Source organism: Psammomys obesus, unplaced genomic scaffold (genome assembly GCF_907164565.1).
Source record: "Psammomys obesus unplaced genomic scaffold, mPsaObe1.curated_primary_1811, whole genome shotgun sequence".
Taxonomy (NCBI): domain Eukaryota; kingdom Metazoa; phylum Chordata; class Mammalia; order Rodentia; family Muridae; genus Psammomys; species Psammomys obesus.
This window is the reverse complement of record NW_026592509.1, coordinates 2,168,000-2,184,081: the sequence shown is the minus strand read 5'-3', so window position 1 is coordinate 2,184,081 and position 16,082 is coordinate 2,168,000. Positions and strand designations below refer to the sequence as shown.

The 16,082-nt window shown below is 54.2% G+C and overlaps 1 protein-coding gene across 5 annotated transcripts; it reads left to right on the top strand.

Annotated features, from left to right (window-relative positions):
- The first annotated feature begins 556 nt into the window (after window positions 1-556).
- On the top strand, window positions 557-15,437 carry Syt3 (synaptotagmin 3). 5 transcript variants are annotated; one of them, XM_055613679.1, is made up of 11 exons: window positions 557-613; window positions 1,258-1,405; window positions 2,361-2,526; window positions 6,151-6,679; window positions 8,151-8,523; window positions 9,112-9,330; window positions 11,224-11,344; window positions 11,427-11,598; window positions 11,690-11,822; window positions 14,629-14,696; window positions 14,946-15,437. In XM_055613679.1, the coding sequence occupies exons 3-10, from the start codon at window positions 2,376-2,378 to the stop codon at window positions 14,692-14,694; spliced, it is 1,764 nt and encodes a 587-aa protein (XP_055469654.1). In that variant the 5' UTR covers window positions 557-613; window positions 1,258-1,405; window positions 2,361-2,375; the 3' UTR covers window positions 14,695-14,696; window positions 14,946-15,437. The 5 variants fall into 5 exon arrangements, with proteins under 5 accessions (XP_055469654.1, XP_055469655.1, XP_055469656.1 ...); XM_055613680.1 differs by having other exon boundaries at window positions 2,356-2,526; XM_055613681.1 differs by lacking the exon at window positions 557-613 and having other exon boundaries at window positions 1,038-1,405.
- Window positions 15,438-16,082: the final 645 nt, after the last annotated feature.

The window sequence follows — 16,082 nt, the reverse complement described above, 5'->3', positions numbered from 1 at the left end:
TTTGTGTAACTGGCTGGAGGAAAAGGGAGGACAACAGCGATGGGTGAGACAGGGAACTTGTTATATTGATAACAACAAGTGGCAATTATCATTAGCTGCTATTAACATGGTAAAGCCCGATGCTCTCTGCCCATAGGTAGCTTGATGCACATTGACTGGTTTCTCAAACAACGTATCTTAGGAGATAATTTCGTTGTATTTTGCTGGACACCAGGATTTGGGATGCTAAGAGTCTCAAGCGGTCTAGGCCAGGATTCAAATCTAGTGCCTGAGACCTACTGTAGCCAACTTTCATTCCTGCCTGCTCTGCTGCAAACCTTGAGCTCCTGCTCCCTGGAGGAAGGAGTATTTGTGTCTTGGGACCTGTTTGTCTTAGCCTTCTAGGTCCCTCAGGTGTCCTCTCACTGGGATGGAACTGTGCAGCCAGAGTCCAGGGAGGTGCACACCAGGGGCAGAGTGGTTTTGGCTTTTGGGTTGCATGGATTGGTGGGGGAGGGGGGAAAGAGGTAGGGAGGAGCCGAGGAGCTGCGACAGGGCCGGGGAGGAGCCAGGCAGGCACCACGGTGGCGGGCGGCGGGCGCGCGCGCCCGGGGCTGCAGCAGCCGCGGCTCCGGTGAGTCCGCCCCTCCCCCGCCCCCGCCCCCGCCCCAGCCTCTTCCCAAGGGGGAGGCCCCGAGTGGGGGCGCGGAGGTCGGTGCAAAGAGGAGCGCATCTGGAGCTGGGGAGCTAAGTCTGCAGTGCCAGTTGGACGCTCCGGGGGAGGGGCACGTGGCCCTGGTAAAAGGGGGATCCTGATTCCAAAACACCTGGGTGCACTCCACCCCTCTCCCACCCATCCCCGGGGCATGGGCATCAGTGACCCATCCCATGGCCCCTAAGTGATTAAAGCCTCATGACCTCTCAAGGTCCTGGATACCGTTCCCCTCTCCTGCAGAGTCTTGGGACCCTGACATTTTAACCCTTCCAACACCCCCTCAAAAAAAAAAAAAAAAAAAAAAATCTGCAGACCAGAGACGCATTGAAAACTTCAACTCCCAGCCGCCTTAGCAGCTCCGGTGCCATAAAGCTGCAGTAGCACTAGCAGCAAGACCAGCTGGGAGTTGTAGTCTCTAAGCATTTAACTCGCTGCCGGGGGCCCGGAGGTGGGAGGGGGCGGCTGGACCTCACTGGGGTCACCTGGGGTCGCTCCGCTACTTGGAGTGGGGCAAGATGCAAAGCTTGGGCTGATTTGTTTTCCCTCCCGGCTTGGGTCGGCAGATCAGATACCAGCCCCCCCACCTTCTTTTCACCTGGCAAGCGTGGGTACTGGTCCGCAGCGGCTAGGCTCGTCCACCCTGCAACCCCCATGGGCTACCGCCCCCCGCCGCCTCGGCTGCCACCCAGGACAAGGCAAGGGTAAGCACAGGTGAGTCTGACCCTGGCCGGATGGGAGTCTTCCTCAGCAGCCCCCTTTTAACTGACTCTGTCTTTCCCTCCTGTGCTCCTTTCCCACCCTTTTCTAACGTCTAACCCCAAAACGTGTGTCACTCCCTCCTCTCCCACCTCCACCTCTCTCCTGCTCGCTTTTTTTCTGACCATGCGTCTGTCCATCGGTGTGCCCAACTCTCTTCGCTCGCCTGTGTCTGAGGTCTCCAGCCATTGTCTGGCTGTCCAACCCGGAATTCAGCATCCTCTCTCTCTTCTGATCCACCTGTCTCTCTTTGGAAGGTATTTCTGCCCACACTCCTGCCTGCCCGGCTTCACTTCTGAGTGTGTGTGTGTGCGTGCGTGTGTGTGCTTGTGTGTGTGTGTGTGTGTGTGTGTGTGTGTGTGTGTGTGTGTGTACCATGTCTTGGACATAATGAAGTAAAGCCGTTCCCCAGCCCCTCCACCCTGAACCTCTATACTCCATGTTCTGTGTCTGTCTTTCCCTGGCTACTGGACTTTGCTTAGTCCTCCGTCTTATCTCCATCTGTCCTCTTAGCTCCCCTTCCCTCAAATTGGGGTGTTGTCATTTCCTCTGAACCTCCAGAAGCTTCCCACCCTGAGCCCCAAGCAGCGCTCCTCCACCTGCTCAAATTTACCTGCCCGCTACCGATGGCTGCCTCCACCTTCCACTTTGAGTCTCAGAGTGCCTGCTCTGACTTCCTGCCTGTGGCCCCCCTGGGGGCACATTCTTTTGGTCTGAGAGTGCCCTGCCTTTTGGTGTGGCTCTGTTGATCTGTTTGCTCCTTGACTGGTGACCCCACAACGTGACCTGACCATCCTGGCCCCTGAGCCACCACCCTCTGGCATTTGCCCCCTTCCCAGTCCTTCTCCCTCATCTCTGCATCTGTTCCTGTCACCATCTGCATCACTGCTCACCCCACTCTTAAGTTTAGGATCGCGTGGCCACTATGTCTGGGGACTACGAAGATGACCTCTGCCGGCGGGCCCTCATCCTGGTCTCAGACCTCTGTGCACGGGTCCGAGATGCTGACACCAATGACAGGTGCCAGGAGTTCAACGAACTGCGGATCAGAGGCTATCCCCGGGGTCCAGACGCAGGTCAGAACCCCAGCTGTCCCAAACAGCCACTACCTTCTACCCAACTCCACAACAGCAAAGATCTGGGGAAGGTCAGCAGGGCCGCTCAGCTTGCTACCCCATTGACAGTCTTGCCTCTAGCTTGTCTGCTGCTGCTTTGTCCTCAGACCACTGAATCGAGAGAAATAGCTGTGCGTTTGGCCCATCTAACTCCTGACCTTGGTGTTTTGTCCTATAGACCTACCACTTTTTAATTATGGCCAACAAATATCCCCTTCAGAAATCATGAATTTTTTTTTTTTTTGAGGTAAAGAGAAGGTGGGGGTCAGATAGGGTCTTATGGAGGCCCAGTTGGTCTCAAACTTGAAACCGTCCTCCTGCATAAGTTTTCCAGGTGCTGGGATTACAGATGTGAAGACCTAGCTCTGGCAGAATTAATAACACCAAAAAGCTACAGACTAAACCATCCAGAGGCAGGGTGTTGGTGTGTGGGGGTTGGAGGGAGGTGGGAGTCCAGGAGACGTGCGGCACGGCTGTCCAGTGTTACCTTTCAGTAAAGTCACAGGTCGTCTTTAATTCTCATTACCCAACAGAAAAGCTACCCTAAACCTTAGGGCTTAGGGTTTTTGTTGGAGGACGGCCATGCGATGTATTCATCAGCGTCTGTGTCACTGTAGTCAAATTCCTGATGGAAACAGAGGGAAGATCTGCTTAGCTCGAGGGTTTGGAGGTGGAGCTCTATCACAGGGAGGAGGCAGTGCAGCCACATCAGGCCGAGCAGGAACCATGATCGGGGTCCTGGTGCTAGCAGCCCCTCCTCTTTTACGGTAATTTGCTGGTCTTTCCCCTCCATGAGTTCTCTCTAGAAATGCCCTCTCATAGGCAGCCTTAGGCTTTTAGGCTTCTGCCTGCTGCCGCTGGTGCTGGTGGTGATGGTATGTGTGTGTGTGTGTGTGTGTGTGTGTGTGTGTGTGTGTACACACGTGCACCTGGGCACACTGGTGTACGAGTCCGAAAACTCTTCAGGAACTGTCCACTTTCTAAGTTATTTTTAATTTTGTATGCCTACGTATTTTTCCTGCAGGTATGTCTGTGCACCACATACCTGCCGGTGCCCACAGAGGCCAAGGCAGGCTGTCAGATGCCCTGGGACTGGAGTTACATGTGGTTGTGAGCCACCGTGTGGGTGCTAGGAATTAAACCCAGGTCCTCTACGAGAGCAGTGAGTGCTCTTAACTGCTGACACTTACCCTTTAAGTTTTTGAATCAGGGTCTCTCACTGGCTTGGAACTCACAAAGTTGGCTAGACTGCATGGCCACTGAGCCCCAGGGATCTGCTTGTCTCTGTGTCTGCGGGTGCTGGGATCATGAGTGTGCACCGCCACGCTTGGCTATTTTTGTGTGGGCTCTGGAGATCAAACTAAGGGCCTCATGCTTGCATGACAAATACTTTACTGATAGAGCCGTCACCCCAGCCCCTTGTTGTTTTGCATTTTGATATAGGGTCTCATTCTGTGACCCAGACTGGCTTACCCTAAACTCACAGCAATCCTCCTGTCTCAGTCCCATAGGCACTGAATTGAGAGGCAGGAGTCACCACACCGAGCTCCTAGGTGACTCCAAACCTAGCGGGTTGACAGTGAAAAGCAACCATCACACGTAGATGTGACTGTCTCGTGGTAGCCCTTAATCTTTAGCCCTTCCAGAGTATGGGTTGATGGCCCAACATAACATAGCACTGTCACCGACTGTCCAGCGTGGGCCAAGACAGCAGGGAGAACACCTCAAGAGCTTGGAGCCCTCATATGTGTGCCTGTTCTGACAGGTTCTCACACAGGGACTTGTCAGGCTTGGAAAGGGAGTATCTTTTGCTCTAGGCACACATCGGCCTGGTCTTGCACTCCCTGGGCTGTGCAGACAGGCATGTCGAGCTGGAGAGGCTTGAAAGATTCAGGGTCTGGGATGGGGATCTTACGCTGGCAAAGGTAGGAGCACCCACCAGTTTCCTTCATGACCCCATGCCCCAGTGCCTCCCATGTACACAGGCCTGATAAATTCCTGGACTCTCGTTTTCAGCAGCAGCTACAACTCTCAGGAGGTGGGGTGGCCACTTAGACAGGAGTACCCCAAGGGAGGTGGCAGGACAAAGCTCAGAGTTCTTGCACCAATACCTGGCACATGTTCCTGAGACTTCCCTCTTTCCCACAGCCGTGGACTTCTCAGCTGGGAGGTGAGATATATTACACGTGGGCCACACAGAAGCATAAGAATTAATGTCACACCCTGCTTCTGCTCCACCAGGTGACCTATCTCCAGGAGGTGTCTCCTCTCTGAGTGTTCCCTGAACACAGCAGTTACAGTTGGATGTCCCAGCTGGCAATGGCTGAGTTACTTGTCTCCACCCATCATGGTTCTCCATATAGACAGAGCAAGGACTCATCCTTATTCTACCTCCAATACCAGGAATCACCTCCAAAATAAATTCTCATAGCCTGGAGAGTTACATCGATAAAGCCCTACTCCCTACTAAAGAAGACATAATACCCCACTCCCGGTACTAATTACTGAAAGAGCCAAAAAACATTGGTTGTCAGAAATGGGCTTTACTGAGCTTTCTCAGCAAAACAGAGCAGCATGTTACCGGCATTCAGAAGGTACCAGTTAGTGTGTTATATCATGTGACCACAGGCATGAGACTGATGATCTGAATAAGGAAGTCTCCCTGGGGCCACTGTTCATCAAAAAGTACCGAAGTGTGATAGGAAGAACATGAGTTTAGAAGTGTGGCACCTGTGGTGTATGGGGGTTGGGGGAGGGAAAGCATGTGCACACGTGCACGTGTGGGAGGTCAGAGGTCAGCCACAGATATTTCTCAAGCACTGTCCACCTTATGTCTTGAAACAGACTCACTTGTTAACCGAGTAGGCAAGGCTGACTGGCCAGCAAGCTCCTAAGGAAGCAGCTGACTATGCCTCCCCAGCCTGCCCAGCCTTTCAGTGGAGCTGCTGGGAATTCAAACCAAGGCCTCACCCTTGTGCAGCGAACACTCAACTGACTGAGGCAGCTCCCAAGCCCCCACGGGGCGTATTGTGTGGCCTCCACTTCCTGTTGTCAAACAGGAATGACTATGTTGGCAACCTCAAGGGGTGCTCCGAGTTATCAGCTGGAGTGTCACACCTCAGCAAACGTTTGCCCTTGTATTCCACCTGCCATTTGCAGCCATCACAGTCGACTGCAACAAAGGGCAGAGTTGGGTCATCCCACTGGCCAAATGCAAAATGTAAGCCCCGCAGAGGGTAAGGTAGATTCCCAAGAACACACAGCAAAATTTTTCCTGGGTTGTCTCCAAGCCTCTGGGGGTCTAGTCCTTCAGAAATGCCCTATTGCAGAGAAGCACCATGAGCTGGAGAGAACAAAAGCTGCAGGCAGTCTTCAGGGCTTGCATCTGTCACCTGCTACCTGCAGGGTGGGTTGTGAGCCCCCCTGGCTCTGTATACACCCATTGTACAGTAATGCGGCCATAGAAGAAACATTGAGTTCAATCTCAGTCGTACCGGGAAAATAGGCAGGACAAAAACATGCCAGATATTCTTGGGACATCATTGACGCCTCATGATCCCTGACTCAGATCTTCACTCTTTCCAGACATTTCCGTGAGCCTGCTGTCAGTCATTGTGACATTCTGCGGCATTGTCCTCCTGGGTGTCTCTCTCTTCGTGTCCTGGAAGTTATGCTGGGTGCCCTGGAGGGACAAAGGAGGCTCAGCAGTGGGCGGTGGCCCCCTCCGCAAAGACCTAGCCCCTGGAGTTGGGCTGGCAGGCTTGGTAGGAGGTGGTGGGCACCACCTGGGAGCCAGCCTAGGTGGCCACCCCCTGCTGGGTGGCCCGCACCACCATGCCCACACAGCCCACCATCCACCTTTTGCCGAGCTGCTGGAGCCGGGCGGCCTTGCTGGCTCAGAGCCTCCGGAACCTTCCTACCTGGACATGGACTCATATCCAGAGGCTGCTGTGGCCTCTGTGGTAGCCGCTGGAGTCAAACCGAGCCAGACATCCCCTGAGCTGCCTTCGGAGGGTGGAACAGGCTCTGGGCTGCTCCTGCTGCCTCCCAGTGCTGGGGGCTTGCCCAGTGCCCAGTCTCATCAGCAGGTCACAAGTCTAGCACCCACCACCAGGTGAGAGAGGGTATTGGGCTTGGGGGTTCACCATGAAGCTCTGCTTCTCTGTCTCTTTCTTATCTGTGGCTCTTCCGATATAGGGTCAGGGCAGGTAATGGTATACTGATTCCTAGTTCCTAGGGAGGATGAGACTGAGGCCCAGACTCAAGAGGAAGGGAGCAGAACCTTGAATTCCTAGGTTAAGACACAGAAGGAGCCTGGAGACAAGAATCCAGGGTTAGAAGCCAGCATAGTAGTGTACATGTTATCTCAGCCATTTCACAGCTTAAGACAGGAGGATTTAAAGTTCAGGGTTGGCCCGGGCAACTTAGTGAAGCCCTGTCTTAAAATCAGGATTAAAAAAAAAAAAAAAAAGTATCTCAGTGGGAGAGCACCTGCCTAGAATTCCCCAGGGCAGGGGTGGGGGTGTGCCTGAGAGGGCGAGCCCTTTCTTCAGTGAGTCGCCAGGGTGTGGGTTTTTGGAAGAGCTCTAGCCTAGCTTGCAGAAGGCTGTAGATTCAGTCTTGGGGGGGGGGGGGTTCTGAGGAGTAGGCAATTATTTATCTCATTTAGTGTAAGCTACGATTAGTAACCTGGAGCCAGTGTTCACCTGGCCATTCTCATTCTTCCTCATTCTGTGCTTGAAAGCTTAGGGGCTGGTAGGAGCTGGGCCTCAGTTGGATGCTGTGCCCACGCCTCCACACTAAGGGCTCTGACAGCCCAAAGGGTACAGGCTAGGGATACAGGAAAGCAGCTCTGGGGACCGCCAAAGGCCCCAAGGAGACCCCAGCCCAGGGTTGGAGGAAGCTAAAATTTTCTTGGAGATGGAGGTACCTTGATAGACAGACACTCACATGGCTGGGGAGCTAAGACAAGTGTGCAGGTAGGGGTGTGTATACAGTCATTTCAGGCAGGAGCACACGAGAGCAGTGGAGACCAAGTGCATGGTGGGAAGAGCCAGGAGGCAGGCCGGCAGGAGATAAAATCTGGACAAAGCCTGGGACATGAAGCTGCAGACACCAGACCATTCAAGGATAGAAGTGGCAGGTGGAAAGGCTGTGCTCTGAGGGCACTGGGGAGCCACAGCAGGGCTATAAGCCAAGGAGGAGAGGTGCCAACTCTTGAGCCATCTAGAGAGGGAGAAATGCAGCCAGTAGCCCAGGCAGGCAGAGGAGAAGCCGAGCACAGAGCAAGCCATGATGGAAAGCAATGACAGGCTTAGGCAGATGGAGGATCGGGCCAAAAATGACTTTGAGGATCTGAGTGAGGTATTGGGAACCTGATGACCTTCAGGTCTGGCTGGAGCTGGTTTAGAAATGTGGGTAACACCCCTGCTGCTGGTGGGGAAACTGAGGCTCAGGAAGCACACGTGTCTTATTCAAGGTCAAATAACCAGTCAAGGACAGGATTATAGGCACCTGGCTGGGAGTCAGATGGAATCAGATGCCACTTGGATCTGAACCTCACCTTGGTCTCCCCTGACACACAGGTACCCAGCCCTGCCCAGGCCCCTCACCCAGCAGACTCTGACCACGCAAGCGGAGCCGAGCAGTGAGGAGCGACCTCCTGCACTGCCCTTACCCCTGCCGGGTGGTGAGGAGAAGGCCAAGCTCATCGGGCAGATCAAGCCAGAGCTGTACCAGGGCACTGGACCTGGCGGCCGGCGAGGCGGGGGCTCTGGGGAGGCAGGGGCGCCCTGTGGCCGGATCAGTTTTGCCTTGCGGTACCTCTACGGCTCTGACCAGCTCGTGGTGCGGATCCTGCAGGCCCTGGATCTCCCAGCAAAGGACTCCAACGGGTTCTCAGACCCCTATGTCAAGATCTACCTGCTGCCCGATCGCAAAAAGAAGTTCCAGACCAAGGTCAGGGTGAAGGGCCAGGGTTTTCAGTGTTTATGTGATCTACTAGGTTTGAGGGAAGGGGATAGGGAAGAACCCTGGGGGACAAGGGCTGAGGTTAGGATCCTTGGGTCTGAGAGGAGGGCAGGGGACTGGACCTCTGGATCTGAGGGAAGAGGGATGAGGTCTATACCCCAAGTCTGAGAGAGGAATCTGGGGAACACCCATGGGTCATAAAAAGGGGTCTGAGGTCTTGTCCTTGGGGTTGTGGAAGGCGTTCTAGGGTTTTCATCTCTGGTTTTTGAGGGAGGAAGGCAGTGGTCTGGACCTGGGTCTGAGAAAGAAGGATTTGGAGGAGGCTTGGATCTCAGGGAGGAGGACTTGGTATATGAATCTTGGGCCTGAAAAAGAAGGGCTGGGGAGGACTTCATGTCTGTGGGAGTAGGGCTGGGCTTGAGGAAGGGCTGTGGCTCTGAGGAAAGAGGGCCGAAGCCTCTGGGTCTGAGGGAGGAGTCTGGATCTGAACGCTCCGGGCAGACATGGAGCACACCGCTTACCGATTCTGGGAACAAGGCCAGTGGACATCTCGTGTGTCTCTGCCTCCATCCCCAGGTGCACAGGAAGACGCTGAACCCCATCTTTAACGAGACGTTCCAGTTCTCCGTACCGCTGGCCGAGCTGGCACAGCGCAAGCTGCACTTCAGCGTTTATGACTTTGACCGCTTCTCGCGGCATGACCTCATTGGCCAGGTGGTTTTGGACAACCTGCTGGAGCTGGCTGAACAGCCCCCTGATCGCCCGCTCTGGAGGGACATCCTGGAGGGTGGCTCGGTCAGTGGATCCATTCACAACAGGCCCCTGTACCAACTCTTCCCTCTTCCCCCCCCCCCCCCCGGTCCCCCACGTGTCATCCTCCTCATTTCCATCCCCAAGTGCTGGAAGTACTATTTTGCAGGGAATATTGCACACACAGAAGCTAGGATGATAGAGGGACTTGGGGAGGAATCTCTTTCCTTTCCAGCTTTATGAGGCTATGTTTATTATCAGGCCCTGAGCCTAGATTCTCAAGCTTGTCTCCCACCTGATTATCTTACATGCCTGTGACGGTTTGCCCTCTGACCCAGATGTCACTATCTAACTCATTCTCCCCTTCCCCTGCCATTACTTCCCCTCCCAACAGTCGCTTGCTCATTTCCAGACTTCCAGGTGCCCAGGCCCTCTCTAAAGGTCTTAATTCTTCAAATTTCTCCCTTCAAACCCTTTCACATTCTTTCCTTCTGCCTCTTTGGGGTTCCTTGGGAGTCCTACCACATGGCTCCTCAGACGTAGGATATTCAGGGTTCCCCACTTCTCATAGCATCAGATCAGAGAGCCCACAGTCCTGACTCTGATTCTGTGGCAACTGCCGTAGAGCCTCCTACCCCCTTGCAGTTCCCATGCCATGCCCAGGCCTAACCGAGTGTCCTGAGCCTTGCTTGGCTCCTCAGGCCTCATACCCAGTGCCAATTCCTATCTGCAATTCCTACCAATTTGTGGGAGCCAGGAGAGGGCAGTTCTGAGCCTCAGTCTCTTCGTTTGTCAGGGGTATGGCTGAAGCAGGCACCTGTAGCTCTTCCCTAAGGAGCTCTCCGTGGTCAGCTTCCTTGTCCCTCAGGCCCAGTCTCCAGGACCTGGAACTCCCGTGCCCACTGCTGCCACCAGGGCTGCCCCATGAGAGGGTCTAGCTCTCCCCCAACCCTGTCTCCTCTGCCCACCCCTCCTGTTTCTCACCTGAGGCTTTCACTCATCCATCCATCCATTCATCCCCTCACCAGGGTGGGGAGCAGAGACCCTAAGAGAGAGGGAGGAGAGAGACCCAGAGATGCAAGTGCCAAGGTGGGAGCAGACATTCAGCCATAAGGGACAGGGTTGGTAGCTGGCGGCCATGGAGAGAAGGGGCAGACATTCCCACACAGGCCTCCTGGCCTCTATGACTCAAGGATGGGAAGATTCCTGCAGCGCACAGGAGACACGGAGAGCAGAAGGAAGCTTCTAGAGAGGCCAATTGCTCCTTCTTGGATGCTCCAGAACGAAGCCACTCTCAGTGGCCAGAGTCCCACAGGATCCACACCCCAGGGCCTCCAGGCTCTGACCCACACTAACCTAGGCCCTGTTCATCCTGCTTACCACTGTCAAAACCTTTGCCCAAGCTCTTCTCTCTGCTGGGGAAGCCCTTCCTTCCCCTCCTGATTTTATCCCTGACCCATCAAAGCCTTAGCATCTCATGAACACTGGGCCCTGGCATTCCTCCTTCTCCCTAGGTCTCTTTCTCAGTCTCTGATTGCTTCTCTACTGGTCTTTGTCTCTCCTACCCACCATGTCCATCTGTCTGTCTGTCTCTCTCTCCATCCCTCTTTCCCCTCCCCCCATTTCTCTGGGTTTCCATCTTTCTCCATCTCTGTTCATTTCTCTCTCTCCCTTTCTCTGCCTTTGTCCACCTTCTCTTGGTTTCTGTCTCTCTCTTGCCAAATCTCTCTCACCCCTTCCCTGGTCCCTGCGTCCCACCATCTTCTCTACAGAACAAAACAGGCTTTGACGGTGAACAGCTGTGGCAGGGAAGCCATGGGGCCTTGGCCAAGAGTCAGACTGCTCAGGAGATGGGAACCTAGCAGCGGTGCAAAAAGGAGGCGGGATGGAGAGAGCTGCAGGGAAAGATGGTCACACGGCCCTCTGTCCCCCCTGCAGGAAAAGGCAGATCTTGGGGAGCTCAATTTTTCACTCTGCTACCTCCCCACGGCTGGGCGCCTCACCGTGACCATCATCAAAGCCTCTAACCTCAAAGCAATGGACCTCACTGGCTTCTCAGGTGTGTCTGGGTTGAGGCCTGAGGAAGAAGGTTGGGGTCTGAGGGGGGAGGCCTCTGCTCAGTCCCCTGCTTCTCTGCACAGACCCCTATGTGAAGGCCTCTCTGATCAGTGAGGGACGACGTCTGAAGAAACGGAAGACCTCCATTAAGAAGAACACGCTGAACCCCACGTACAATGAGGCCCTGGTCTTCGACGTGGCCCCCGAGAGTGTGGAGAATGTGGGACTCAGCATTGCAGTGGTGGACTATGACTGGTGAGAGGCACCCCGAGGCGGGGCCAGGCGTGGCGGGGTGTGGCTGGCCGCCTCCCCTCACCTTTCCAGTAACCCCTTCCCCACCCCCCAGCATCGGCCACAATGAGGTGATCGGTGTGTGTCGCGTGGGTCCAGAGGCGGCAGACCCACATGGCAGGGAGCACTGGGCAGAGATGCTGGCTAACCCTCGAAAGCCTGTGGAGCACTGGCACCAGCTGGTGGAGGTGAGTGGAAGCCGCCTCTGCCAGGCGTGGGCACAGCTGCCTGTGTCTGGCCGTGTGGGCTAGGGGCGACTCACTCAACCTGTCTGTCCCCCGTTCCCTTTCCTGGGACTCCAGCCCGTGAGTAGCAGCTACAGTGAGGGCCGCTGTGAGGGTTCAGTTTGTGGAGCACTCTGCAAGTGGTCACAGATGCTAAACACAAAATATATGAAGAAATGGGGTGACAATCCTTTTACACACACACCCCCAGCAAGGTGTGAATATTAGTGGATGTGACGTAATGTTTTTGTTTTTGTTTTTGCTTGTTTGTTTGCTTTTCAAGACAGGAATTCTCTGTGTAGCTCTGGCTGTCCTGGAACTCACTATGTAGACCAGTTTGGCCTTGAATTCACAGAAATCCACCTCTCAAGTGCTGGGAGAAGAATGATTTTTGTTTTGCTTTGTTTTAGTTTTAGTTTTTGGAGACAGGGTTTCTCTGTGTAGCCCTGGCTGTCCTGGACTTGCTTTGTAGATCAGGCTGTCTTTGAACTCACAGTGATCTGCCTGCCTCTCCCGCCTTGAGTGCTGGGGAATGATTTTTTAATGAATAAGAAAATATCAGGCAGGAAGGCGTAGCTCAGCAGCAGAGCACTTGCTTGTCAGATGCAAAGGTTAGCCCCCAGCACCACAAACAACACTCATAACACTAACGGTGAATGCCTAACAGGAAGGCATGGCGCAGTGTCTGTCGGAAACATCACTGCGCACTTGTTTCTTGTGTAGGGGCTGTGATCTGAGTCTTTTGAGGCAGATGGCTTTCCACAAGGGCCCTGGGAGAATGTTCTGGAAGAGAGGGCATTGAGAGGGGCTTAGGAGGAGGTCCAGGTGGGCAAGGTGAGGAGGTAGCACAGGTTGGAGAGACTGGACCGCAGTGGCCACTTTTAGGAAGACTATATCTTAGGGGTGTTGTGCCTGCTTGTGTGTCTGCTTGCATGCAGTGCCTGCAGAAGCCAGAAGAGGGCATCAGATCCCCTGGAATCAGACTTACAGACAGTTGTGAGCTGCTGTGGGTGCTGGGAACAGAACCTAGGTCCTCTGGAAGAGCAGCCAGGGCTCTCAACCCTTGAGCCACCTCTCCAGCCCCCGCCAGTGGCAACTTTTGTAGTAGAAGCAGTGCATTCACTTCTCAGATTTGTGAAAGCTGTTTAAAATAGCCTCTTTTACTGGAGAGATGGCTCAGTTAGGAAGTATCTGCGGTGCAAGCATGAGAACTGCCCCAGAATGCAGGCAAAGGTCCGGTCTGGGGTCCCAGCCTGAAATCCCAGCAGCGAGGAGGCAGAGACACCAGGGACTCACTGGCCAGCCAGACAAACCCTATGGATGAGCCCCAGGTCCTGGCGAAAGGCTTTTTCTTAAAACAGAGTGGGGAGATGGCCTGGTGTAAGAGTCTCCGCTCTGCACCTGAGTCCCCAGCACCCATGGCTGCTCTGCTTGTAAGCACAGTGTTTCGAGGAAGAGATCTGGAGTCCTGGAGCTCACTTCCGGCTAGTCCAGCTGAGGAGGTTGAGGTTCTGGTTCAGGAAGAGACCCCGTCTCCAGGCAATAAGGGAGACAGCAGCAACAGAGGACCACGTCCTGGTGTGGCCTCTGTATGTGTGCGCACAGGCATGGATATAGATGCACACACATGCACGTCGCACATAAAGCACACATATGCACAGCACACACATGTATACACCACATCCAGGCATGGACACATGCCCACACACGATAGCGCACACACACGCACACCTGTGGGTCCACAGAAACTGTCAAATGTGACCATTTTCTCTACAAAGACATCCACTTTGAAAATATTCACATATTTGCTTCCATTAAAAGAAGAAAAATTACTGTAAATTCTGCTTAGAATAATGTAGATTTTTCAGACCTCAATCTTGGTTTCTTGGTAGTTTCCTATTATTTTGGTATATTAAGGAAATTTCACCCTGAAACACTGTAGAACCTGGGTGCTGTGGCTCTTGCCTGTAAGGCAGCCCTTTGGAGGCCGAGACAAAGGGTTCGTCTTGAGTTTCAGGCCAGAGTGAGTTCCATGTCAGAGTGAGTTCCGGGTCAGTCTGGGCTATGGAGTGAGCCTGAGTCAGAGGCTAACCCTTCATCAGTCTGAGTCTGAGTCTCATTCTGAGGCTAAACCTTTGTCTAAGTCTCAGGCTAGCCTTAACCCTGAGCTGAGATAAACCCCAAGTCAATTCTCTCCGTGGCGAGTTGACCCCTCCCCAGACATGCACAAGCCCCTTTCCCAGAGGTTGACCAGCCCGGCCCAGAGCTTAGGGTTGAGAGCTTATGAGATGGGAACCCGCTGTGAGGACAGAGCTTGTACCCTCCTGGGCATGCACTCTTCCAATGACCTCACTCGCTCTGCTTCTCTGGGAAGGTCCAGTGAGCCACACTACCAGCGCTGGATGACCCTGCAAGGTGGAGGCCTTCCCTGGAGGGCAGAGTTTCAGCCCTGGTGCTGTGTGTGGCCACAGACTGACAGCCTCTACCCAGATAGCCCCTGCCCATAGCCTGCTGACAGCTTGGTGGCTCCCTGGATTCCAAAATAAGGTTTCAACCTCCTGAGCCCTGGACCTGCCTCGTGGCTCCTTTCCATGATCCTATCTTCCTTGTGTTTTAGACCTCATTTGTGCCTCAGTTTCCCCTCTGGTAGAATGGATGGTAATACCATTTCCCACATCCCCTGGGATCTAAGGAAAGACAGCTTATAGAAGAATGGGACAGAGGCTTCCTTCTGGGTAATGCAGCTGTTCTCTTTCACACCCAACTCCAGGAGAAGACTCTGAGCAGCTTCACAAAAGGCGGCAAAGGACTGTCAGAGAAAGAGAACTCAGAGTGAGGGTAAGACCCAGAAAGGCAGATGGTCCTCTGAGCACTGGCTGAGGGAGGACCTCTGAGTCTAAAGAAGGGAGGCTGGGGCTGGAGCCCTGGGCCTAAAGGAGTTGGGGGTGGCTGGGTCTGAAGGAGGGGCGCTGGGTCTGAGGGAGGAGGGCTGAGTCTGGACCCCTGGGTCTGAAGGAGGTATCAGGCTGCAATGGCTTTGTCCTAACTCTCTCAGGTCTCTCCTCTTCCTCCCACTCCTGTTTTTAGGTCTGGTCTAAGCCTGGGATCGGACCAGATGCCCCCAGGACCCCATCCCTTCCTGCCCGGACTGTGAACTCATCTCCTCGAAGCCATAATGTCCGAGCTGCTGGTGCGGGGTGGCCTGGGCCTGCCCCTCCTTATCGGGGAGGTGTGAGGCTAGGAGGCCGCGGGCCCAGCTCCCTGTTTCAGGGTGGGTGGTTCTCAGCCTCCATTGTCTGTCTTCTTACCCCAGAGTTCCCCGTAGAGGCAAGGGGCCGTGCATGTCTGGAGACCCCTGCCTCCACCCCTGTCTGTCTACTTGTCTGCCCCTTCGCTGTTGTCTAAGTCTTGCTGTTCTGGCCTGTGTCCTCACCGTGAATGTCGACGGACCAATCCTTGATGTCCCCTGAACAGACACACCCTGTACAACGCCCACCCCTGTGTCCCTCCATCTGCGTCTGGCCGATCCCCCTCTGCTGCTGCTATCACCACCAGAAATAAACACACTCTGTGGGTCTCATTCCATTTGGGGCTCCTATCTCCAGGGGACCAGAGTGTGCTGGAGTGGGTGGGGCTAGGCTACCAGGGGGGTTCTCCAAGCCTTGCCTCTAAATGAGATTTTCAGATGAGAGCCAAAACAGAATTTCCAACTATAAGAGACAAAGTGACAGAAATGCCTTGTGCGCTTTTGACAAACCTTCCAAAGACAGACCGCCATAGGTAACGCTGGGCACCGAGCAGAGGACGGGGAGCTAGCTTGGCCTGCCTCTTGTGAGGACAGGGTACCTTCCACAGTGCTAGGTGTCCTATTCTTAGGCAATGACATCCAAGCAGGCACCTCAGACAGGCGCCTTCCTTATGCAATCATCTTGTCCTTAAGAATTCTAGAGCTGCCCAAACCTAGCTGTTATTAACTCCAGGTTGCAAAGCATTCTGGGAAAGTAACATCTTGTAATTGGGGCTCTCCTACATGAGGGTTTTGCCATCAGCAAGGAGGCATGAGCAGGGGAGAATGAAGAAGACACACGGGCAAGAATCCAATAAGAACCTGAGAGACGTGGCTGTTTTTAAACTCTACTTTATTTGGGGTTTCTATAGCCTCTACCTCTCTTCCAATCCCACAACCCTAGGTAGGAGAGAAAGAAGGTTAGAAGGGAAAGGGGA